Source organism: Anoplopoma fimbria, chromosome 1 (assembly GCF_027596085.1).
Source record: "Anoplopoma fimbria isolate UVic2021 breed Golden Eagle Sablefish chromosome 1, Afim_UVic_2022, whole genome shotgun sequence".
NCBI classification, from domain to species: Eukaryota; Metazoa; Chordata; class Actinopteri; order Perciformes; family Anoplopomatidae; genus Anoplopoma; species Anoplopoma fimbria.
Window position 1 is genome coordinate 9930220 of NC_072449.1, and position 26249 is coordinate 9956468.

At 44.2% G+C, this 26249-nt stretch overlaps 1 protein-coding gene across 2 annotated transcripts in view; it reads left to right on the forward strand.

Moving 5' to 3' along the window:
• mecom (MDS1 and EVI1 complex locus) overlaps nt 1-26249 on the forward strand; it is a 132887-nt gene that overhangs the window by 93846 nt on the left and 12792 nt on the right. The window contains exons 1-9 of one of the 2 annotated variants that reach the window (XM_054599878.1): nt 10562-10719; nt 12428-12562; nt 19486-19588; nt 19695-19808; nt 20366-20477; nt 20642-20789; nt 20942-21122; nt 24165-25557; nt 25765-25855. In XM_054599878.1, the coding sequence (XP_054455853.1) occupies nt 19540-19588; nt 19695-19808; nt 20366-20477; nt 20642-20789; nt 20942-21122; nt 24165-25557; nt 25765-25855 (2088 nt within the window). In that variant the 5' untranslated portion in view covers nt 10562-10719; nt 12428-12562; nt 19486-19539. Of the gene's footprint in view, nt 1-10561; nt 10720-12427; nt 12563-19485; nt 19589-19694; nt 19809-20365; nt 20478-20641; nt 20790-20941; nt 21123-24164; nt 25558-25764; nt 25856-26249 lie in introns of those variants that run through there. The other variant, XM_054599869.1, reaches the window with a different exon arrangement.

A 26249-nucleotide genomic window follows, 5' to 3' on the forward strand; every position in this document is an offset into this window, starting at 1 on the left:
CTGTCGTAAGGCTTGTCAGGCCCAATTCGAGCTGAATAAGTATTTATGTGATCGCATGTGATGGGCCTACTCTCACCAGCACCAGCCCTCATCAATCAAGCCCTGCTGCTCGCAGTAGTGGGAAATTGGTCTATCAGTGCGGCTGCCTAACCCCCCCCACCCCCACCCGCCCCGCTGCCACCTCCACCACCGCCACCGCCACCTCCCTCCCTCCCCATTCAATCAGGCCCGAGGCTACAATGCTTCTTTAGCTCTTACTTCTGACCAACGCAGGGGTCATGGGGAGGGGGAGTGGGAGCCAGAGCTGAGCCCATCCATTACAGCTCTTGTTTCTCTCGGTGGCAGCCGGACGACGGGATTCTATTAAGAGCTCCGTCTATTCAGCACTGAGATTACACCAGGGCCCTCTCACTGAGCACACCTCAACACCAACCCCGAGCCCTCACCAAAACCCCTTTACCCACCCTGGGGGCCTTATAGCCCCCCCCACCACCACCACCACCACCACCGCCGCCAGCCCACCGCAGCTTGGCCGCGATTCCCTTCACTCCTTCCCCCCCCCCCCACACATTTTTTTTTTTTTTTTTTTTTTTTACACTTCCCACTAGTAGTGTTGTTGTTGTTTTTTACGGCAACCACAATGACAATAACGCTGAGAGAAAGACAGAAAGAGAGAGTGAAACAGAAAGACAGGAGGGAAAGCTTAGAGGAGAATGAGAGCAGACACTCTAACCTGTTCCTGGTTTAGATGTGGACACACTCGCTGTGTGCTGCTTGGACAGCATTTGGCCCTAGAAGCACTGTCACACACATACACACAGGCTTGCAGGGAAAGAACACACACACACACACACACACACACACACACACACACACACACACACACACACACTCCAAAGCCATAAGCATACTCTCCCTCTCAGACAGAAGATGTAGAGCTTCAGCACCTGGCTAAGAGACCGGGGTCATCTCCGCCACAGTATAAACACACTTAGATGGGTAACATCACAAACACAACTCTGCCGCAGTTACGCGCGTAAACACCCGCCGACACCAGATCAAACCGCCACTCCTCCGATGTTTAAGAAGCTCGTTTGTCTCCTGCCGGGCCTGAAGAGACTCTTCATTTACTTAATATGTGTTAGCACTTGAGAGAGAAAAAGAGAGGGGGAGTGCTGCTGGGGTCGCGCCCCCTGCTTGGATGGATGGAGGTCTTCCCGTCAAGGAGTAAGGAGAGAGACAGCGCTCCTGTCAAACAAACAGAAATTGAATACGTTGCCTTCTATCGGGATGTCCGCAGTGTGTACATACTCTCTTAGGCTTGATTATGAATAACCCCCTCTGTCTTATAAACAAGAGGAGTGAAGGCATTCATCAGGGATAGAGAGGTAAGGGTGTGAAGAAGGTGGAATGTTCTCTCCTCCAACGAGGAGGCTGCTGTCGTGTCTCTGTGCGGAGGGGATGATGGAGGAGAGGAGGGGAGGGGAGGGGACCGGCACAAGACGGAACAAAAACGAAACAGAAAGGTGGATGAGGGATGAGAACAAAAATGGAGGAAGAAGGTAAATAGAGGAGGGGAAGAAGAAGCAGCAGCAGCAGGAGAGAAGAACAAGGCGGATTCATTAAAAGAAAGTGGAAAGAGGAGACGATACAAAGGAGGAAAACAAAGTCAAAGACTGTCCTGGGCAGTGAGAGGTTCACTCTGGGTGGGGCTGTGCGAGGCTTACTCTCCCAGCGCTTTGCTGCATGGGTTTGGAGTTGGCAGCCAGCGTGCGGGGCTAACAGGATCGGAATGCCTCTTCAGGGGCAGCATAATCAGCACCAACTTCCTCCGATTCAGAAACCATAGGCCTCGCTCTCCGCCTCTCTTTTGTTTCAGCCGGGCTCCGCTGACAGGACGGAGGAAGCAGCCGTCTGACAGTCAGGGGAGATGTTGAATGTGTATAAACACCGTATCCACCGAGTGGGGGGGGGGGGGGGGGGGGTAGAAAAGAAAAAACTGACCAACTTCAGCGCGGCCAATGTGTCCGCGTGTTGATGTGCGCCCTGTGCCATCTGCGGGGCATAGATGCACACGCTTGTTTTGTGTGTCTTGGCTGCGTTTTTGCACCCACCATCGCCGGCCTCTCCCGGTGGGTAAACACGCGAGTGAGAGAGGATGTGCGAGGTTCCCTCTGCACGCTATAGCTCCATAGCTCTGTCAGGGCCAGTCATCTCCAGCTGCCCGCCTGGGACTTTTGTCTTTGTTAAATGTTGTGTGACAATGAGATTTTTCCAAAGTGCCATCTAGATAAAGAAGTGGATTGAGAGAGGAGAGAGGAGGAGGGGGAGGAGAAAGGGGGGAGACTCCGATAAGAGCCCGAGATGGTCTGGTCATAGTCCAGCGACCCTTCATCACAGCTGCAGCCCCAAATATATCTCCTCTCTGTCTCTGGAGCACTCATACACACACACACCTTCATCACTTTGTCTCTCTCTCTCTCAGCCTCACAAACACTTCACACACTTCTACAACTGCACCCAATCTCAACACACACTGCAAACACACCTCTATTCCATCACCGCAGCTCCCAGATCCTCAATCGATCCTCACAGCACCCCAGCAGACACCTGCAGGTGATTGATCCCCAAATCAGTCCCTCACAACCCCGGTGCCGTAAAAACCATAACAACCCATCATAAAAGCTGATTTATCTTCACCTAGCCCTGGGCCTCACAGTTAGAATATTAACCCAAAAGTGTATGACACCAGAATGATTGGTTTGGAATTGAATAAAACCTTGGGAGTATTGACGCACATGTCTGATGGTTCATATCAAGTCTGACTACTGAAATGTGCCAAGTGAGATTGCTTTGTCTCAGGATATACAGACATACACAGAGAACTTTTGTTGTTCTCGTATTTACAGGCCTGTATGCACCAGTAGTATCATTTATCGACTTTCAGCAGAATCATATTGGGATTAAATCATCTTTAAAATGATTATGAACATGCTCTTATTAAAAACTAAAAGTAGGTGTCAAGGTTCTAGTTTTTCACATATAAGGATTTTGGTCTCGTGGTAATTGCAGTAATCAGTGTTATTATTATATTACTTGTTATTTTATATACATTTGTCATATTTTGATTCAGTAAATGGTATCATTAGTTCGAATATCCTTAACATTTTTACATTTTGTGACATTGTACAAAACAAGTGAAGTATGCTGAATTACAGATATATGAATAAATATTGTTAAGAGTTTGAAATACTACACAGCTCCTAGAGGAGTAAAAGCTATGTTGTAAGTAGTGTTAAAAAAAACTAAAACATATCATATAATACGATCTTGAATTCATCATAAAGTCACCAGTGTATATAAGTATATATATCATATATATATATATATTTATATATATAGTCATTTTTTCATTTTTTTTGCGTTGTTGTTTTGTTGTTTGTGTTTTTTCCTCTGCGCTGTGCATTACTCCATGTGTGTGTTCCTGTAGGAAATAGTGCCCAAGCCACATTTTAATGAGAGCGTTGGTCTAAATGCCAGAAGCATGGTGTACTGGCAGCAGCATCAGCGTGTGCCCTGTACTCAGCAGTGCGACGAGCTCCCGGGTTAAATATAATCCCAGCCTAACTCAGGGGCCTCTTTGATGCTACTGAAAGCCAGTGAAGCCTTTAATGGGAGCCACTCCGTGTCCCTGTGTTATGTGTGAGCTGCTCGGCTTTCCTTTTATTTTAGGGTTGTTGCAACTGATTTGTTGTTTTCCGAGTTAATTCTGACTTTAATCATGCCCACATACACTGAGCTGACCTGTGCTGGGTAAAGAATTCCAGTGTGTGTGTGTGTGTGTGTGTGTGTGTGTGTGTGTGTGTGTGTGTGTGTGTGTGTGTGTGTGTGTGTGTGTGTGTGTGTGTCTGTGTGTGTGTGTTTGTTTGTGTGGTAGGGGTTTCCATGCATGTGCAGACAATCTGCTTACGCTTTGCACTTACTCGAGTACATTTTCTCACTTTCTCACATTGCAGTTTTGACCACTTGTAAATTCTGAATAAGAAATACCCATTTGGCCCACTAGCCATGTTCCTCTTATGTTTTTTCTCCTCCGTACAACAATACCAGCCTTTTTCTTTGCTTAGCTAAGAACGGAAGGGAAACACTCAATAAAAGTAAACACACAAAGGGGTCTGTGTATCCGTCTTTGAGTAAATGGTCTTTTTCACCAAAGTCATTATGCTCTGTCAAAGAAACATTAACTGGTTTCTAGTTGTGTTTTGTTCAAGCAGAGTTAATTGTTAATATAACACTATTAGTGAGAGTTTTAACTTTATTTTTTAACCTCTATTCAGTTTCCATACAACTCTTTTTTTAAACATGATATTAGATGCCTGCTCTATTAGATTCAGTTTGTTTCTGGTGCGACTGTACGATAGTTAACTGTCATGGCTGCTTTTACTCCTGTCACACTGAACAAGTGTTACGTCTGCCTGCCATCCAGCCAGCATTAAAATATTAGCCTTCCAATTGGACGCGCTGTATGAAAAGCAGATCGTCGTGGTGTTGCAGCAGGGCCCTGTCTTTAAACGTGAGAGGAGAGCTCAATAAATGTAATGAATGTGTGACACTTGAACATCTGAAGTGCCGTGTTCAGTTCCATACCGCTTTACCTCTTGTACATAAAAAGGCCCTTTTAAAGATGATATCTATGAGCGTTTTAGAGCCGATTTGTTCACCCTGCGGCGACCGGCAACATGCTCTAATTACCTCCCCCCCCCCCTCCCCCCTTTCTCTGGCTGGGCTGGGCTGGCTGGAGTGGGGTGGAGTGGGTTGTTTAAGTTTCCAGTCTGTCCCATGCGTGTAGGAGCGGTGTGCCCGCTGAATTTATGCTTGAAAAACGTGACCTTTGACTCTTGTGCAGCTTTATCGCACCCCGAAGCCCACATACAGTGTGGCCCTGTGTGCTGAGGGTCTGCGGAGGAAGTGTCTGTGATTACCACTGCCTGTACTACTTTCTGTACATCACTGCCACCCCACCCCCAATCCCCCACCCTCTCAAAGCCCCCAACTTGCTGCAGCCACATTACAGGTTGCTTTAAAACCAATAATCTTCAAATTTACTTTTGAATGTTGAGCAATATCCCCCTCATCCTGACGCTCAGACGATTTTGGATAATAGGTTCGGTGATGATCCAGCGAGCGTGCCTTGTTGTTGAGCCCGGTCATGTTGTGCCATTCATGCTGTCAGTGTTGATTTTGGCACAAGGAGTGATATATCTCATTCACATTGAGGAACCATTAAATATCACATTTATTCCAATAAAAAACACACACACAGAGGAAATATTAGTGCATTTATTGGCCCTGCATATGCACCCACGCTTCTGCAAAACAGATTTCAGCCCAGATTCAGTGCATTCTGAGGGGATTCTGTTGTTTAAACGTTTTAAGTGAATGTAAAGTATGTAAAGTAAAGAGTATCTCTTTATTGGTCTGCAGCTCAGGTTAACAAATGAATTTAAATGGTGGGAAAAAAAACAATATCCCTTTACAAGAAGACTCACAGGTCCTTCTCTGAACTGTTAAATAAGATGAGATCATTTATAAATCCTCATTAATGCTCTCAACCAGGCATTATGCCACGTGATGCCTTTCCTCCCTCCGATATTGACAATTGTATCTGAACTGGTGAAACAAATAGTTCTAGAAGCCAGAACTAGAAGCCATATTCAGAAAGACAATAGTTATTATAGGAATAAAGGCGTCTGTTTATATTGATATGCATGCAGTGCTCTGGCCGACCTGTCTCTGCACGGAGCTGTCAGAGAGACAGGAACAGACAGTGCCATAACAAAATGACTGGGGAGCTAATTCAGCCAAACACCCCGGGCCCTGTTCCTCACAGGCCACAAAATTTGTCAAGAAATCATCCCTCTCTCTCTCTCTCTCTCTCTCTCTCTCTCTCTCGTTCTCTCTCTTCTCTCTCTCTCTCTCTGCCGGAATGCCTGGCTAACCCCTGGCAAATGAAAATAATCCAAAGTAATTAGAAGTGAGCTGGTCTGGTCCTGAGAGCCCCCGGGCGGCCGGGTAAACATGGCGGAGGGGCCAGTGGAGGAGGGGGGTTGGGGGGTTGGGGGGGCGCTGACCTTGTCCACATAAAGCAGTGATTTATGAAGTGCAGGGCACAGCAGCAGGGCTTCTGTCTTCTCCCGCAGAACCAAATTACTGAGGTGGAGATTAACACGCCGCTCACAACGGGCCTACTTCCAGACCCAAGGAACATTTTTTTTATTTACATTTTCCCCTTTCATTTCCTCTGCTCTGTTTCAATAGTAATTGGTTCTTTAAGGACAGCAGGTCTATCTTTTTTTTTTTTCTTTTTTTAATATGGGCACTTTAGGCGCATGCGCAGTTTCTGTATTGTGCACTAATGGTCGCTGATGGCTGCGTTAATTAGAGGGGAAAGTTGCAGAGTGTTGTGCGAAATTGTAGACTAACCGCTCGTTTGAGCTTTTAAATGAGCTTTTTTTTTTTTTTTTTTTTTTAAAACTACTTGATTGAATCGCCCCACGTTTAAGGAAAATAAAATGCACAAGGGGGGAGGGGGGGGGGGGCGTGTGCATACAGAGTCACGATGGAGGGGCTTTAATGCCGCCTTTCGCCGGAGTCAATGGGAGGTCTCTCTCTCTCCGTGAATGGTAGAACTATTTCATGTGGACTTGGCTGCGATATTTTCTTTCTCTCCTCTCTTTCTTTCTTTCTTTCTTTCTTTCTTTCCCTTTTCTTTCCCCTTTCTTTCCGCTCTCCTGGAGGATGTGCTGGAATGCGCCACACGGGCCTAACGCAGTGTTTCCATGTGGCCCCTCGGCTGCAGCGGTGGAGAGGCTCCGCTTCTTGCTCGCTGGCCGGAGTCAGTTTGCAACCCACACGGGAATCCCCCCCCCTCTCCTCCAGCCGGTCCCATCTGACTCCACATGGCTCTAGATGGAGCGGCACAATCCAAATCACTTTTTTATACCAGGAAAAAAATACAAATATACAAATATTTATATATATATATATATATATATATATATATATTGCTGCAAAGTTATTCAAAGCATAACAGGCCAGTGTTATCCCATGAAGCTCAGATCAAGTAAAATATGAAGCTGTTTGATCATAAAAATTCTCCGCATTCATGTATGAATTGGTTTTTTGCGTGACCGAACTCCTTAAAACAAACAAGAAAAGCCGCAAGCAAAATAAGCATTGGGCCCATTTAAGCAATTGAACCTCCTTTCAAGAATTTCACAGCACTTTAAAGCCTCAGCACTAAACATTACGCGGATGCTGTCGGTTTTAAGGGCTCTCTTGAATAAGTATGAAATGCTGTGTGTGGCATGATCCAGTCGGAACTAACATACCCTGAAGCATGCATGTGTTTGGTTTGTAATTTTGTTGATAAACAGCTTTTCCCCACACCGCTATTTAGTAGCTATGTCAAAAGCATCATGACAAAAAGGCATGGCATAATTCAGATAAAACACATCTATTTCATCTCAGCATATCAGAACAGTGCTTATGGCGGATTGGTGAAATAAATATAAATTAGAGCTACGGTTTATTAACAAATGAACAAGCGTTTTAAATTCACCCCCATCGCTCTTTTTTTTTTTTTTCTTTTTTTTTTTTTTTACGTGTAGATTCAAGAGCTTTATAGCCGCTCGTTCAGGTGCTTATATATTCAAGCCCATACAGCTGCATCTCTCATGTTCCATCTAGCAATTTGACGCTTTAATGTAGATGTTTTGTGTGCTGCAATTCACGCGGACGAGAAAGGAATGACCCCCCCACACATCTTATTATAAGTAAAAGAAAAAAAAACCTGACTGATAGAGCAGACTGTTACAAAACTGAGATATAAGCTTCGGTGCTTTCAATGTGAAGTGAAATTCACGGCTCAGAAATAAAGGCTAACACGTGATCCACAAAGGAAAGTTGGATTGATTTTATTTTTTTCTCTTTTTTTTGGGGGGGGGCTGTGGGAGTCAATTTACTCACCCCCAAATGTAAGACCCCTAAAACTCCCAAAACGGCTTCTCTAGACTACATTTCGGGAGATAGAATAGTGAAACCAAAGATGTCTGACAAGTGACATAATTCAACATTTTAAAATCACCAAATGATACTTTCCTTCTGAATTTGATTATTTTCCTAAATATTCGATGATGAAAATGTTCCAGATTAAATTAAGAAAAGATCACTTCATGACAATACATGCAAATTGATAATTGTATTTATCTATCATATTGTCATCTGAAAACTATTAATTCAGAAATGTTTTCTTTTTTTTAAAAAAAAGTTCAGTTCAGTTGAGCACGCCCTCTCCTGACGGGGTGAAGAAGTACAGCAGCTCCTCTCGTTGCCAGGCTCATGGGGGTCCTTACCCCCCCCAATTTAGCCCCGGTGACACCCCAAAACCCCGCGTGTTTATCCTCCTCTCTCTTCCAGACATTTCCTCCTTTTCATAAAGCCAGCTCGGACCCCTCTCTCTATCAGGATCCTCCATCAGACCCGCAGAGGCCGTGAAGCAATCACTTTCCCAGATTACTTGTATTTAATACACAATGCATCATAAAACAAATCCCTCATCCTGACAGGAAGAAAATAGAACAGCTCATTCGACTTGAGCTTTCCCAATTTATGGCTAAATTAAAAAGGGTTCCAACAATGGACAAGTCGAGGAGAGGCAGGAAATCAATGACCGGGCGGACCGGGGTCTCTCCTCGGTTCTCAAGGAACGCGAGGCGATGGGAATCGGTGGCGGGGTCCTGCCTTATTTACACATGATTTTTCCTGTCCTTCCTGCACATTTGCTCCGCAATTTCGTAAAACAATAGGCATTATCTGGGATGGAAGGTCAATGTCACAGTGTGTGAGGAGTTATCCATCATCATCTGCTCTCCTCAGCCAAAGCCCTGTCCTCTGCGGCTTTATGAGCTGCCTAATGAACTCCTCTCACTGACAACGAGGACGTTTCTTTATTATTCCATACCCTTGTCCGTTTATACATAGTGTCGGTTTCAGCTTTAAAGTGTCACATCTACATTAAACACAAAGAATGTAAACTAAAGCAAAGGCTTCTCTCTGCTTGTGAGCCTGTATGTGCTGCAAAAGCAGGTGCACAGAGTGACAGATAATACTCCAGAATTGAAATATTTATTTTTAATACAAGATTGATTCAAACACACTACCAAACTGAGTTATCTCTCTGTCTAATCATCACTTTTTTTTTATTCTTTTTTTTTGGGGGTCAAAACAGCATTAATACTTTGCTTATTGTGTGTGTAAAGTGGGGGTAGTTAGTGAGGGGAAACTCCCAAGTACACCCACCTAATAACCGACATTTTTTATGTTCTAGTCAGAGAAAAGCAGGTGATTAGGTCAGTGTTTCCCAAATTGAGGTACAGGGTACTTCCAATGGTCCATATGGAGTTTCCTGGAGGTCCCCAAGAGGAGCACTTAAGTCGAACTGTTACATTAGTCCGTAAAGCGAGCACAATTAGAGAGTGAGGTGACTGTTTTTTTTATTATAGTTCTCACTTCTCTTATTGTATGTTGCTATTATATAACTGTGACTCAAAACTTAAGTCGTAACCTGGAGGTGGAAAAAAAAAAAAAAAAAAAAAAAAGTAAAGAAAATTGATAGAAAAAAAACCCTCTCTTGCTAATAATGCAATAAAATGGTCCATGAAGTGGCGCGGCGTGTTGCGAAAGTTTGGTAACACGTGGATAATGATACGCGCTTTGATGCTGATGTTGGTTCATTAAAGTGTGCTGCCTGCGCGCGCGCGTGTGCGTGTGCGTGTGTGTGTGTGTGTGTGTGTGTGTGTGTGCGTGCGTGTGTGTGTGCGTTCAGTTCATCCATTCAGAAGCCCCATCCCGACCTCTCCCTGACCCCGCTCACCCTCTCCAACCCCGGGCCCCTGTCACTTTAAAATTTACTGCGGAGAAGAGTCGCTTCCGACCGGGGACCGAGGAGAAGACAGTCCCGTGTTGGGTTCTTTTTTTTGAGTCGCTCTCTCTCTCTGTCTCTCTCTATGTCTCTCTATCTATCTCTCTCTCTCTTTGGGCTTAAAGAGATGGACGCGCTGGATCCTTCTTTATGAGACAATGCGCACAAGAGAGAGAAAGAAAAAAAAAAAAAAAAAAAAACATCACACAAACTGTCCGGGACGCGCGCAAAAGAAGGGGGCGATGTTTGAAACCATCCCTCCCCCCCCCCAAATACATGAATACATCTGCTATCATATAGACGAAACATCGCGACTGGTTGAGGAGGGGGGGGGGGAAGAGGAAAGGGGGGGGGGGAAAAAAAAAAATGGAAAAATTGAATGGCTACTCGAGGACACCTGGGTGCGTCAGGACAGGAGGGGTGACAAGAGAGGAGCGGACGAGCCAAAGCGAAGCGCGCACACTGGACAAAAAAAAAAAAGTTGGGAGCAAGTTGCGAGATGTGCCCGGAGGTGGTTGTTAGTTCCGACCCGCCGTGTCTGTAGGACAGTGAAACGGGGGGGGAGAGAGATTTGACCGAGTCAGCTGGTGTCTGTGAGACAATATAGAGAGAGAGGATTTACTTTGAGACGACCGCGCACCGTGTCTGAGGGACGGTCGCACCGGAGAGGAGTCGACTCGTCCTGCGGCTCCGAGAGCTGAAGAGACACCGCGACCGAAAACAAAACAACAACACTGGTGTGTGTGTTTTTTTTTTTATTTTTTTTTTAACAATGCCAGAAAGCTGGAGAACGCGCTGCAGCTACGACAATTTTGTAGTCCTAATGTTTATTTGACAGTCGGGTTGTTGTTTTTTTGTTGTCGTTTTTTTAAACCGGAGTTTTCATCTCTTTATTCTCCCGAGAGGGTTTAACTGTCGCACACGGGCGCCGAGTTTCAACGGTAAGAGGAATATAAAAAAAAAAAAACATACTTTACGGATAAACACGGAACTATTTCTTTAATTTAACGATTTTCATTGAACGCAAACAATAATAATAATAATAAAAATTTAAAAAAAGTTCATTGTTCATTTCCTCGTAAACTTAATTTGACGGTTCAGTGATGTACTGGAGGGTGTTTTTGTGTTTTTGCCTGGTGAATGGGTAGATCCAGTGTTAGTCCGGACAAAGGGCTTTATGCAAGCTAAAGATGTATTCAGTGGCAGGTATACAAAGACAGATCTGCGACCCCGGTGGAGATTCCTCTTTGCATCCCAGCAATCGGCCACTTCCTCGTCATTTCTATCACCCGCGATTTTCCTGCAGTTTACCTATTTCCCAGTAAAGTTTAAAGCTGCTGTGGAATAAATATTAAAACCGTAAAACGACGTTATGCCGTTGACAATTCGTTGAGAGAAATTCTGTGTAAATGTTTTGTAAACGGTAGAAGTTCAGTGGTTTTACGATTTGCATAATAATCCAGTTTATTATCTTTATTATTTATTGTTATTTTATATTTTAGATGCTTGAGGAGTTTTGTGTGGGGGAGTAATGCAATTGTTTTATTCGTTTAATATTAGTAATTTTATTATTGTTAATATTTTTTTTTATAGTTTTGGCCTAGTTGTTATTATTTTAAATTCATACTTAAAACAAATGTTAAAATGAGTATAGTTTACTACTTACTTCGATGCAACCACATCTTCAGAAACGAATTCAAACGTCAGCTGAAGTCAATTTAAATCCAGAATAATTTAGCAGCATATTTATACAATTCGTTTTCATTAACAAAAGTATACCAGACTGATCAATCAGAGTTCGTTGCATCACATATTTTTTCATTCTTGTTTCATTTTTTCTAGTCTTATTCATTTATTGATTTATATATTTTTAGGGCTTTACAATCTTGTAATGGTACTGATTTATTGTTGCTGAAAAAAACATTATCATAATTGACAATTGTTTTATTGCAGCCATGGGAATGACATCTTTCCTTGAAAACGTCCTCATGGCTAAACAAAAAAAAAATAACATCCCTAATATAGAATACATTTTATTATTTATTTATTTTATTATTTTGTGGTGTTAAAAAAAATTATGTTGAAATGATGATTATAAATACAAAAATGCACACAAGCCTTTTTATATTCCAAAGAAATTTTTTGATAATTAAGATAGACTTTCCTTGTACTGTACCTAAATTGTGTGTGTGTGTGTGTGTGTGTGTGTGTGTGTGTGTGTGTGTGTGTGTGTGTGTGTGTGTGTGTGTGTGTGTGTGTGTGTGTGTGTGTGTGTGTGTGTGTGTGTGTGTGTGTGTGTGTGTGTGTGACCAGCTCCTAACATTTGAGTCTTATTTCCCTGTGGGAGGTATGTGGTTAGTCAGTGTTTGGACACAGTAACCTGGACTGATACTGATCAAAGTCTGATCTCTCTCTCCCTCTCTCTCTCTCTCTCTCTCTCTGCAGATCTTGGACGGGTCAGGCCATGTAAAATTTTGCGTGGATGCCAGCAAGCCAGATATCGGGAGCTGGCTGAAGCACATCCAGTTTGCCCCTGCGGCCAAGCAGCACAACCTGACAGCGTGCCAGATAGATGATCAGGTACGTGGACACACTGGTCGCCTGCCTGGCTGATCAACCTCAACAAAATACAAGATGAATATGATCTGAAGAAAAGAAATGAAAAAAAAAGAGAGAGAGAAAGAGAGAAAAAAAAAATCATGTCTTGATTTCAAACTCCCACATGGGTGATGTGCCTGAATCTTGCCGTCTGGCTGGAAGAATCAAGTGCAACTGAAAGTCATTTAGATCTTTTAAACAGCTCTAATGCCAGAAGGCTTCCCTTTATTTTTCCAATGGTTGTCCCGTCTGCGTGCTGTTGTGTTAAAAGGTATTATTGTGATCCAAGTCAGATAGTCCCATGAGCAGCTGGCCCACCCTGGCTTCAGTCCTAACGCACACACGCACACACACACTCACACACACTCACACACACACACAGAGTTCTCCCCCACGCTGAACCGCAGAGACTCTTCGCTATCTGTGTGTGTTTTCTTTTTGTAATTGTGCTCTGGCTTCTGCCGTGCGAGGACCACAGGGCAGGATCAGAGGCTGCCCGCCGAGATGATCGTTCCACACACTTCCCAGTCACGCTTGCGATATAAACTCTTAGACATGCCAGGAATGTCACAGTCCCTTTGCTGCTCACCTGGCTGCACAGGGAGGTGCGTGCTGCACACATGGGGGCCTGTTCACCTCGGTAATCCCCGAGTTCTCTCCTCCACAGAAAACCTGCAGCCAGGCAGGAAGACAAGAGGCTAAACTTGATTTGACATGTGTATGGAGCATACCATGGCTTGACCCAAATAAAAAAACATAATCTAGCCTGCACACTTGTCATCGCTTCTCACTGGTGGTCCATCTAGATTACTTGTTGAGTGTCGCCTGTTGAATTTTCAGTCAAAAGTACATGACCGTAAAGTATTTATGACCCTCCTCCTGCTCTTCCTCCACATGTCATCCTCCACCCTGTCCCGCGCTGTAAAGAAGGAAAGAGGTTGAGTGAGCGGATAGCCAACGCTCTTTTCATGAACAGTATGGGAAACGGGGAAAGTAGAAGAAGAGGAGCTTTCCAGAAGTACTTACCCACTCTCTTTTAAAAAGAGAGACAGAGAGACCAACAAGCAGAGAGAGCTTTTCAATGCTGCCCTCTTCCACGAGGTGTGACTCGCTGTCAACACTGTGGTTCTGCTCGGGTGGCTGTGTAAGGCTCCGACAGGTCACGGACATGGCTATGATGAGGTGATTGTTAAGTATTACACACTGTCACAACACGGCACAATGCGCCGTCTTTAAGCCTTCCGGCCGACATTGGTGTTTTTTGAAAACACTGTAGCGCCTCACAATGCCTGTCTGGATGTTTAAAATGAATAGACTGAAGGGGGTGGTCTTGTAAAGCGGCTGTCAGTTTTTGATACCGTGTATGTATGTGTGTGTATGTGTGTGCGTGTGTGTACGTGCGTGCCTGCTGACGAGTGCTTTTATGTGCATTGACTTGTTGTGAGTGTGTGAAGTGTTTCATTGTGTCTCTGGAGTGTGCGCACACACCTTAACTGCCTGTGTTTCTACATGTATACATGTGTGAACTTTAGTGTGTGTATGTCTGTGTGTGTGTGTGTGTGTGTGTGTGTGTGTGTGTGTGTGTGTGTGTGTGTGTGTGTGTGTGTGTGTGTGTGTGCACTCTCTGCAGGACTGTGAATTGTTCATTGCGGTTCAGATGGCTCCCCATGCTCCTCATTCCGAGCTGGAAATGTTAAAACCCAGTACCTGATTCCAGCAGGTTTTTACTGCCACGGAGAAGTGCTGAGTCTAAACCCAGCCTGAAAACCACATATTACACACCGGCCGCACAACACGCACCATCACCACGTTTTCACAGACCGAGCTGCTACCCAGGGTTTACCTATTACTCGTTCTGTAAAAAATCTTCCCTCAGAACCAAATTTAGCTAACTCCTCTCACTCCGTGCCATCAGCGGGAAATGACTTGTTGCAATGAATTGTTTTAAGATAATGTCGCACAACGACAGCAATTTCCAGGTGCGGTTGTCGTTATTTGGTCCTGGTTCTTTTCAAGCACCAGTTTAGCCCTGCCAGCGTGAGGGTAAAACTCGCCTCCGTCCTCTTATTCCTGACCCAGTTCTGTTTAACATAAAACTTTATGACCAACCTCAAGAGGGTGAGGGAGTGAGAGAGGAATGAATGAGAGAGAGGGAGAGGAAAAGGCCTGTTATGTCTTACTGGAGGAACAGTTTGGAATCCCTCTTCTCCTTTCCCTCTCTCTCTTTCTCTGTCGTAATTTATTTTCTAACCAGTCAGCTCTACTACAATGGCATTAAAAGATCTTTGTTGTGAAAGCATCTGCAGAGAACATCTTCAAACTGACTTTCAAATATAAAGTCAGAACATATTACATTTGTTTTCTCTCATATAATAACTAGCTGCACATTCAGTATTTTCACGTTATTATAACATATTATAAGGACAGCCTTTATTTGTTTGACCTTTTGACGTTTTATTGCGTTACATATTTGACACTGCAGAGAGGAAAGCAACAGGAAAAGAATGGAGAGGAAGGAGATGGCAGGTGTCTCAGTTTGTGAGGCACACTGAAATCTAATGTAACTAATTCAGCGGGCGAAGGTTTGAATTGAGTCCTTTACAAATAGAAACAGCTTAGAAGAAGAACTTAGAAGAATTATGCAAATATTTAATATTATTTATTATGCAATAGTCATTAAAAGTATTAAGAGAAAATAATTAATGACAAAGAATCTTGGCCAGGCTAATTTGTAATCATTAAGTCCTTTAACTCTGGCCTGCGACCTGCTGTTTGTGTCCAACTTTAGTCTTTGACCGTCGTTGCCACGAGCTCCCCTGATATCCTCATTTGTTTGCTGATGCACGGAGCTGAACCACGCAGCCTGAGCGCTACTTGCAAAGATCCCTCCACGATCAGCATGTTTTGTCGTTAAGATAATTAGGGGCAATTAGGGCTGAAAACCCCTCGACCGCGCTCCTCACTCCGCGGATTCAATTGAAAGGAAAATGGATTAAAAGTGTAATTAACATCATCCAACGAGGCCCTGAAGAGCCTTTCATAAGACAGTGCAGAGGGATATGAGTGTTAATCTCATCCGCTCTATTGATTCTCACTCAGTATTGAGTGGGATGAAGTGGCTGAGGGGCATATTAGCAAAACACTGACAGTCATTCACTGCGTAAATACACTGGCGGTGGAATCATGAATGGATTGTAGCTCACTGAGATAACGGCTTGAGGCGTATTCAGTTGTGTAAAAACGATTTCAAGATTGCACATTGATAAACCTTGGAAATCCAACACAAATAATTTAAACAAAATACTACTTATTGAAGTCTTACAAGATTAAAATGCCTAAAAAAGTCATTTTTAAGATGCAGAGACACTCATGATATGGCGATCATGAGATACCAGAAAGGTTCTGCTTCTTCATGAGGTCACTTTACCACAACTGACTCCAGCTGCACACTGTGTGCTCGTACTCTTTATTTCTATTTTTGTCACGAAATGTTTTTTGTTTAGATGCCAAGTGATGGAGACTGCCAAACGTACTGTACATGTTGCATGACCCTGATAGCTGCAGGAAGGTTGCATCTCATGTGGACATGCACTGCTGCTGTTGTGCTACTGCTGGGCATCAGTGGTAACCAGTGTAGTGGGCGTTCTTCCTCAATTTGATTGTATTTCGTGATTTATATTTGCTGGAAATTAAGAATATTGGAAATTAAGAATATTGGGAGTGCTGTTGATGATAAACCTTTTTCAATCATTGCAGTCCAGACCTTGGTTGAGGGTCTGTGGTATCTTCCTTTTTTTCATAGCTTCTATATGTAGCTTGAGATTTAAAACATTAAGCAACAGCACCCAGACTGAGAACTCATTGTGGCAAGACAGCAGCGTCAGTGAATGGCATACCTGTCGAATGAGCTGTGTGTGAGCGAGGAGTCGGCCAACAGGGTGTGACCGGGGAAAATGTGACTGTGTTTGCTCTGCTAATGACTAATGGTGTCAAGGTAACCACGTAGTCCGATTATAGCCTTTGATCCTCTTGTGGTTGTAACCTTTGACAGAGAGGGAGAGACGGGGAGAAAGATAAGTAGATTGAGTGCATAAAGGCACAAACATAAGGAGAAATGATGCATAGATATAGATAGATGGCAAATAATTCATTAGCATGTACAATAAGATTCAGACAGTGAGGAGGTTAGTTTCTCTGGCTACTGCTGTAGTTCTGGGCAGAGCAGAAGAAAGTCATAGCATTAATGGGCTCTTACAGATTCATGTTTATTTCCAAAGGAGAAATGTTTTGAATATTTTCTTAAATCATTTCTTCTGAGTAGTTTTTTCCCTCCAGTACGAGTAAGAAATGGCCTTGATGCTGAGGCTGCTTGCTTTCTCAGTGTGAACTCAGACACCCTAGTTCTCTTATCTACAGAATTACCTGTTATTTTAAGCCACTGTTAAACTGCCGGCAGTCTGTGTTGGTTTGTGTGTGTGTTTGTGTGTGTGTGTTTGTGTGTTTGTTGGTGTGTGTCCATGACATGACCAAAATCAAACACTGCCTCGTCTGTTCTTGAGTGAGTAGCGGCCTCTTTTTTTATTTTTGTTTGTGTGTGTGTGTGTTTTTTTTTACTGTTTATCTGCGGCCTCAGGGAAAGGGTGGAGCTGTCGGGGGAATTCCCCTCATATTCGTAATCGCCCTCCTGTGCCTGCTCGTGTGGGCACTTACGCTACCCCAAACACATCATGTGCGGCGAGCGCGGAGAAATAGAGCTACAAAAATGTTCATTGATCCCTAAAACGGGGAGGTCAGAGGTCAGGCTTGCAAAGTGAATGTTTGCTGGTTTGAAAGACTCACCTGGGTCTTCTGTCTTTCTCAATATGTGTTTCTTAATTCTTTCCTCTTATTTGTAAAACATGCTGAAATTATAGACTACTAGTCGCACTTAACCATGACCTTTACTCTTGACTTTATGGACAAAGTGGCTTTGACAATGTCCATTAATTTTTATGTTCGAGGCCTCGGTCCGCACCCTGGTAGCTTTCCAACGAGCCTCCCTCCTTGTTCTCGGTATCAGTCTCTCGGAGCGGAATCCCTGCAGACTCGCATGTCTGTTTGAACTGTTGCTTTATTGTTTCTAAATCACAATATTTTTGTGGCCTGACAAAGGTGACGGGCACAGGAAGGCGTGTGTCTGTTTGTGTATGCGTGCATGTATGAAGTTCCATCCATGTTTAAGCTTGGTGTGTTTATGGTGTAGAGGTCAGAGGAGGGTATGTCAGGGATTAAAGCTTCTGTCCCAGACCTTCACAATTCAGTTCCCCTTTATTCTTTCTTAGAAACAATGGAGTTGCAGCGCCAGACATCAAAAACTGCAAACAAAGATGGCAAACTTGTTCTCTGTGGAGCGGTTGAATTGATTCAATTGAAAATAAATTAAAATAAAATGTTGCAAAAATGAAAACAAGGGTATTTATTTGCATTGCAGTTGGTGGTTGATTTGTAATGTGTCTCTCCTGGTCTGGTTAACTGTAATGACTCTGGTTAAGCCCTGTAATGGGAGTCAGACGTTTGGTGCCTGCCACCCTCCCACCAACTTTCTTGGCTGCTTCGATTTTTTAATGCCTGAATTTAATTTGTACTTTCATGCTACCACAGAGCTACATCGGTTACCGTGCACCAATCACTCCTCAGTTACTGACATGCAAGAGCTCTGCCTTGGTCAGATGCTCCTTTTTTTTTATTCACTTGAGCTCCCCTAGTGACTCTCAGTCTAGGAACTTCCTGTGCTTCAGTGAGTCACAGTGGAGCCCGTAAAAAAATGGAATGGATGTCATATTTAGTATTATATCATTTTCCAGAAGTAAGAACAATGCCACGAACAATTATAGCATAGTTGAGAGAATACATCCTGATCTTTATTGTGAGTAAGATATTTATCATAACTCTCTGCGGAGCCAGTGTGGCTTTTTAGTCTTCTGGAAGTGCTCGCCAAGAATTCTGTTCATAAGCGTTGTACCTGTGACCCGTGCCTTCCCAGAAGCCCCCCCCACCCACCCACCCCACCGCCGCATTTCTAATAAATCCCCCCATCATCATTGTCACGTCGACAAGGCAGAGGAAGGTAATATGTTAAACCTCCAAAGCGTGCCAAAAATAACGCCATGTTGGATTGTTTCACGAGAGAAAGGCTATTGTGTGTCCATGGGAAGCGCCACAGTCCCAGGGTCTCTCAGCTGATTCTTTAAAATGAATGACCCTCTCAGAATACACAGTTTCACAACCAATCTGTATGTATTGTAGCTGCAATGGAATCTGCACCTTGTCTATTTATATAGGAATGCTGAAGGTTTTAAAATAAGTGGATTTTGGTGGAATTGTGCTCTTGTTTTGAAGTTCCATCCATCACTGAAATACTCGATTAGCAGAATGCATTTTTTTTTTTACAACTTTCCAACTGTGGTTTCACAGTTTATCGCTATAAGTAAGCCTGCTCTCCACACATTCATTTGTTTCCTACTTAATACAAGCATTACTATAGAATCCAGTTTTTATGTGAGTGTATACTGTATATAAAAGAGTATATTTATTCTACTGTATGGTTTGCTAATGAGTGTGTGTGTGTGTGTGTGTGTGTGTGTGTGTGTGTGTGTGTGTGTGTGTGTGTGTGTGTGTGTGTGTGTGTGTGTGTGTGTGTGTGTGTGTGTGTGTGTGTGTGTGTGTGTGGTTCATATATGATAAGCATTTTCTAACAGATTTGCAGATGTTTGTATGTTTATACAGTACCATGAGCTACACTAAGTGACCTCTACTGGTTTAAAAAGTTTTGATCTGTATTGTTTGTTTTACCTTTCGAATTAAACTGTGATATAAAAGCACAATTTAAATCATAATCCCTTTGTGTGTGTGTGTGTGTGTTGCAGATCTTCTACAAAGTCACCAGTGAGATTTTCCCCGGTGAGGAGCTGCTACTTTTGATGAAGGCTGAAGAGTATTCATGCGACATCATGGCTCCTGATATTCACGGTATGCACAGCACAAACACATGTCTCCATCCATTGCTTAGACCTGCTTACACATACACCTCACTTAAATGCATCATATGCTAATGTTCCTCTCTCCCACCGTGCAGAGGAGAGGCAGTACCGCTGTGAGGACTGTGACCAGCACTTTGAGTCCCGTAACCAGCTCCTGGACCACCAGAAGCAGCCGTGTGGGATGCCCCCCTCCTCCTTCCTTAACCCAGGTGTGACTTTTATTTTTAAGTAGGTGGGCTATTTTCATGCCATTGTAAACAGTGGGTACTGAAGAGAGACAAGACGGATGTGTAGCGGAACTGGGAGAATATGACACTAATGATGTGAGGACTCTGTTTCCCACCGGAGCCACTGAAAATGAGCTCATACAACGATGACACTGGAAAGAAGAGACTACAAACTGGCAAAAATAGTTTTTTATTAAGAACAATGTTTCACCTGAGTGAAATTGACAACAGTTAATGCAGTGAAGAATATATTCATCCTACATTACTTGTCCAAGACTACAGACTTCAACACTGTAACAAGAGATTCAGTGCAACTTGTACGTGATTGGACCACATAGTCCGTAATTGACCAGAGTCTGAGGAGATGCAAGTCATTATATTTTCCCCATATGATCTATGCCATAGAAACGGTGGCTTTTCATGACCGCAAACATACCCAAGACTGCACATAGTTTAAATTTTAAGTTGAACAAATTATAGGTAAACCCAAATACCATAACTTTTTTCTCTTGTTGTCTTTACTTTATCTGGTCTGATAGGAGGAGACAGTGACCTGCAGGCCCAGGAACCTCAAGACTTGCGACCCCTCCTCATGTCCCATGGTCTACAAGAGTGTAAGGAGTGTGAACAGGTTTTCCCCGATGTCCAGAGGTAAGTCAATAGCTGACACACTCAAACCCATAATCTATTAAGGGTCGACTTTTGTCTGATTGTCATCTTCATCAATACACATCTGGAGCGGTCAGACATCCATATGATAGAAAACAAATTTCTAAATCCTAATTTTTCGTTTTATTTGTTTGTGTTTCCTGCAGCCTGGAGGCCCACACTCTGTCCCACTCCGATGAGAGGGAATACAAGTGTGACCAGTGTCCCAAGGCCTTCAACTGGAAATCCAACCTTATCCGACATCAGATGTCGCATGACAGTGGCAAGCATTATGAATGTGAAAACTGCTCAAAGGTAGAGTGATGACCTTTGGAGGGGATATCGAATTAAATGAGCAGAGTTTGTTTACATGTCTGCTTTTTTTTTTATTGGAGATTTTTAACACTCTCCTGTTTGCAGAAGCAGATAGTAACTCCCCCGTGTGTCTGTGCGGTTCCTTCCCCCAGCAGGTGTTCACAGACCCCAGTAACCTACAGAGGCACATCCGCTCACAGCACGTCGGGGCGCGGGCCCACGCCTGCGCTGACTGCGGCAAGACGTTCGCAACGTCTTCAGGCCTCAAGCAGCATAAGCACATCCACAGCAGTGTCAAGCCCTTCATGTGTAAGTCACTAAGACCCTACCTATGTAAGTCTCCTCAGTACGTTATAATAATAATAATAATAATAATAATAATAATGATAACGATATGCTTGTGACTTGCCTTTTAATAGACAATATGGGATGTAATTGCAAAAATACTTTTTATGTCCTTCCTCAGCTTCTTCTCAAGAGTCGATCATTGTTCATGTTCTACATGAATTACACACGGGGGATTGTATAGTAGCTGTGTTTAGAGTGGCAGTACCATTTATTTTAAGACAAGAGTCATTTTTATCTGCATCAGCACTCTCACACAGTGCTGATATGGTGATAACGGCATTTAAACTAGCATGTAATTTGACTCAATCCCAATTGGTCTAACCTTGTTTGGCCTCTCACAGTGACCCAGTCTAACCTGCCATTGACGCTCCAGCTAACGTTGCTTTCTCTCTCTCTCACAAAACACACACACACACACACACACACACACACACACACAGACACACACAGTTTTTGTCCCCACTCCTCAGTAAACGCTAACATTTTGACCTTTCACCACCTCACTACGCAGATCTGATCCCCTTCCCCTAAAGCATTATGACCTTCACCCTTTGCCTCGTCTCTCTTTCCCTGACCTTTCACAAATCAAACCTCTTTCTCCTGCTCAAACAAACACACATTAACACACTCACACATATGCATATAGGCCGGAGTCACTGCATCTCCACTGCAGACCTCTGTCTCCCCTCCCGTATCCTCTCTCCCTCCGCCACATGCACCATTCCTCACAAATAGCAACCACATGTAAAGCCCTCTTCCCTGCTCTCCCTCTGAATAGGGGAGTCCATTTGCTGTAATCAGCAGAAAATATGCAGGTTTTAAAAACAACTTATGGCTGTGTAAAAAAAAAGACAGAGCAGCCTCGAACATGACGTCTGCCTGGGAGAGACCACGAGTGCAGCCTAAGTGTGTGTTTGTCCGCGTTTCCTTGTAGAGCATGTACGTGTTTTGGACAGTGTTGTACTGTATGGTAATTCTGATTGTATGTCAGCGCACGCAATGTGTCAAGGATGTGTGTGTGTGTTTGTGTGTGTCTTAGAGCTTCTGTATGCAAGTGAAGCACTCAGGCATGCAGGGTTACTCCGTACGACACTCAGATAGCCACCGCTCTCCTCTCAGGAACGTGTTTATAATATTTTGTTTCAGTTTATTAAGAGCTGATGAATACACGTGTGTGTAGTGAGTCATGCATGTGTGTTGTTATTGTGTAAATGTCACAACAACATGATTTATGGTGCTGGTTTTTTTCTTGCGTTTTTTTTCAGCTCATGTGGCTACACTTAAGATTGAATAACAATTTATTTACAATTAGAAATTATGAATTAATCGTGTCGATCCTACAATCTTTTATTTAACACTAAATGTATTACTCACATTTGAAATAGACAAACTTCCTACCTCACTGCACACTTCTGCAGCCCAGGCTTAAACAGATTAATTGTAATCAATTGAATAGTATTCAGATAGAGTTTCCAAATTTCTTCGTCTGTGTTGCAAGAAACATGCACAGCTTCCAGAGAGGAAACAACATGTGCAATATCAAAGGAATCAAGCTCTCTTCGTTTCGTTTCCCCAGATGTTTTTCTAAAACTACCTTTCTACCCTGATTGTATCCACCAAAGCCAAGCCACAAATACACTTCATTTCAATTTAGTTTCCTGGGTCTATTCATTAACATAGGCTTTTTTTTATATAACATTACATACACTCTTGGCTCGAGCGTTCTCATTTGACGTTCCTCTGGGGTGTTTATTTAAATCTGTTTCCACAAAACCTTTTCCCGCTCTTCCTCTCCATCTCCTTAAATTGCCTCTTGTGCACCTTGTGGCTGGAAGGCATCCAAAGTATGCAGAAGTGTAATCACAGTGTGCTCCACTTCCTTATCCCTGTTTTGAAGATCTCTTAACAATGTGAGCACAATCAATCATCCTGAGCTGCCACTAACTGCTTTCTGATATTGTCGGATGATCAAAGTTTTACCCGAACGTCAGCTGTTGTGTAGCTGATTCGCAACATATCCTGAGGTGGGGGCCAAGAAAAATAACATTTTCCCCCTTTTATCAGCTGCATTCTTGACTTTTATTAGAATATCGAGAGAAAAGAGCATGGGAAAACAATAAGTACTTGGCTACTTTCCCCCTTCGTAAGTTCGAACAAATCATCCATTGGGTAATAGATAATGTTGACAGACTAATAATGGCGACAAATAATGCCAGACGGTGAGGGCTTTTTCTCAGGGCCGGGTGTTGCCACTGTATGTCATCAAAGGTCAGACAGAAACGACAGACAGGCATACAGGGGTTGACTGTGGGAAGGTCACTTAGCGCAGGACAACAGGGACCCAGCATAACGGGATAAGGTGAGGGGGGCTGAGGGGGTGACAGAGAGGCCCGGAGGGGGAAGAGGGAAGAGGGGCAGTAGAGGACGTGAGACCTGTCCCTGGGAACCGGACTGCAGGATAGGATTCATTCAACTCCGCTTCCTTTGCAAACTTAAAATAGAGCCATTGTACTGCATGCGGCTGAGAATGCGTATGTGTGTGTATCTGTATGTCTGTGTTATATTGTGAATATTTTGTGAATGTGCCTGCATGTCGGTGTGTGTCTGTGTGTGTGTGTGTGTGTGTGTGTGTGTGTGTGTGTGTGTGTGTGTCTCTGTGTGTGATTGTTTACGGACTCCCTGGGAGCGTCCCTGGGAGGACAATGGGGCTGGAGATGCCTGGGAATTTGGTTTGATGTGCAGGTGATGAGTGGCAGCAACTGACTCACACCGTCAACTAAACACATCCCCTTTACAATGCCAGGATCTGGACACACCTCTCCTCCTTCATTTGCTGGAAACTCTTATCAGAGTACTGATGGGAACATGAGCAAATCCCTCATGCTGTACTTCCTCTGCCTTAGCATCAGCCATCCAGAAGCTTGTTAAAAAGAGATGTCATACCATGTGATGTAATTATTGTCTGTGTATGCAGGAGGGGTTCGTTGTGTACTGATACGTTCTTTATCTGTCTCTGTGTCCCTGCAGGCGAGGTCTGCCACAAGTCCTACACTCAGTTCTCCAACCTGTGCCGCCATAAACGCATGCATGCTGACTGCCGCACACAGATCAAGTGCAAGGACTGTGGGCAGATGTTCAGCACCACATCCTCGCTCAACAAGCACCGGCGCTTCTGTGAAGGGAAGAATCATTTCACAGCAGGGGGATTGTTTGCCCAGGGTATGCCACTCCCTGGCGGCCCTGGCTTGGACAAATCAGCTCTGGCGATGGGCCACAGTGCTGCTGGGCTGGCCGATTACTTTGGGGCCAGTCGCCACCACGGCGGGCTCACCTTCCCCGCTGCTCCAGCATTTCCCTTCAGCTTCCCTGGCCTCTTCCCCTCTGGACTCTACCACCGGCCCCAGCTCATTCCTGCCTCCTCTCCTGTCAGACATCCAGCACATGCACCTCTCGCTGGGCCTGGTGCAGAGCTGAGCAAGAGTCCACTGCTGCCGCCAAGCCCTGGGCTTCAGGAGTCCCGAGAACTCCTCAAGGCCCTACGTAAAAATGGTGGTGCACCTGGCAACCAGATGCCGGGTTCGGAGCTCCACAACCAGAGCTCCTCGTCCTCCACAAAGCAGCGGAACAAGCAGAGTGACCAGTCCGAGAGCAGCGACCTAGACGATGTCAGCACGCCCAGTGGAAGCGATCTGGAGAGCACATCGGGCTCCGAGTTGGAGAGTGACATGGACAGTGAGAGGGAAAGGGGGGCTGCTCGAGAAAATGGCAAAGGCCCCAAGAGGAAGGCCAGTGAAGGAGCCCCCCAGAGTCCCAGCCTGACGGACAGCAGTGCTGCTAAAGACTTTCCAGGCCCATCCCTCATCCCATCCTCGCTGGACGAGCACACAGCCGTAACAGGGGCTGTCAATGACTCTATTAAGGCCATCGCCTCCATTGCTGAGAAGTACTTTGGCTCAACAGGGCTGGCTGGCCTGCAGGACAAGAAGGTTGGGGCTCTTCCCTATCCCTCTATGTTCCCACTGCCTTTCTTCCCTGCTTTCTCTCCTCCAGTTTACCCTTTTCCAGACAGAGACCTCAGACCTCCAGGCCTTAAGGGCGAGCCACAGTCTCCAGCAGATGACTGCAAGAAGGCCCAGGGCAAATCTTCAACCGAGTCAGCATTTGACCTCACTACTAAGCGGAAGATGGAGAAGTCTGCCACATTCACCCCCTCCAAACCAGGGGCCTCCCACTCCACTGGTCAGGATCAGCCGCTAGACCTGAGCCTGGGGCCTAGGGGCCGTGGAGGCAGTGCAAGAGAGGAGGAGACCAAGAACAACTTGGGCTACGAGGAGGAGAAAGCAGTGGTGGAGATCCCAAAAGCTGACACCTCTTTACAGCATGCCAGGCCCACCCCTTTCTTCATGGACCCCATCTACAGGTATTGTTAGTCCCAGTAACGAATGTAACCCCAAATAATAGTCACCAGCCTACTTAACCTGCTGTTACACATTGAATTATGCAAGAGCGTTTTCATACTGCCAAATACTTTCTTGGTCATCTAATTGCTAATTGTAATTTTGTAATACTGAATATACGTGTACCAATGTTTTCTGCTGTACATGCGTTAAGAGAAATCTACTATTAGCAGGGTTGAGAAGAGGAGAATGAGCGATCCGTTTGAGACTCTGAAAGACAAGTACATGCGGCCAGCTCCAGGATTCCTCTTCCATCCACAGGTAGGTTCTGACTGTTGCATGAAAGGGAACTGGGTCAACATGGGGCACTTAGAAGGAATTTAATAACATGGTACTCACCTTGTCTGGACTGAATTACACATTCTCTCCAGTCCAACTATACACTTTTACCCATACACTTTTATTTTTACACTGTTGATCTCAGATGCCTTGATCGACCCTGGATTGATTTAATAGACAACAATAGCCAAAATCTGTATGTGTAGCTCTTGGTCAGTTTGAATTCAAGATACTTGTGATGTCATGTAACCATGGCAAGATCCCTGTTAAAAGTTCAATGTTAGGTTTCCATATCTATAGATGTGACATCAGCGTGGCGTTAAAATAGTTAAGATATTATTATGACCATTTCCATAAGAAACTGTAATTCAGAGTG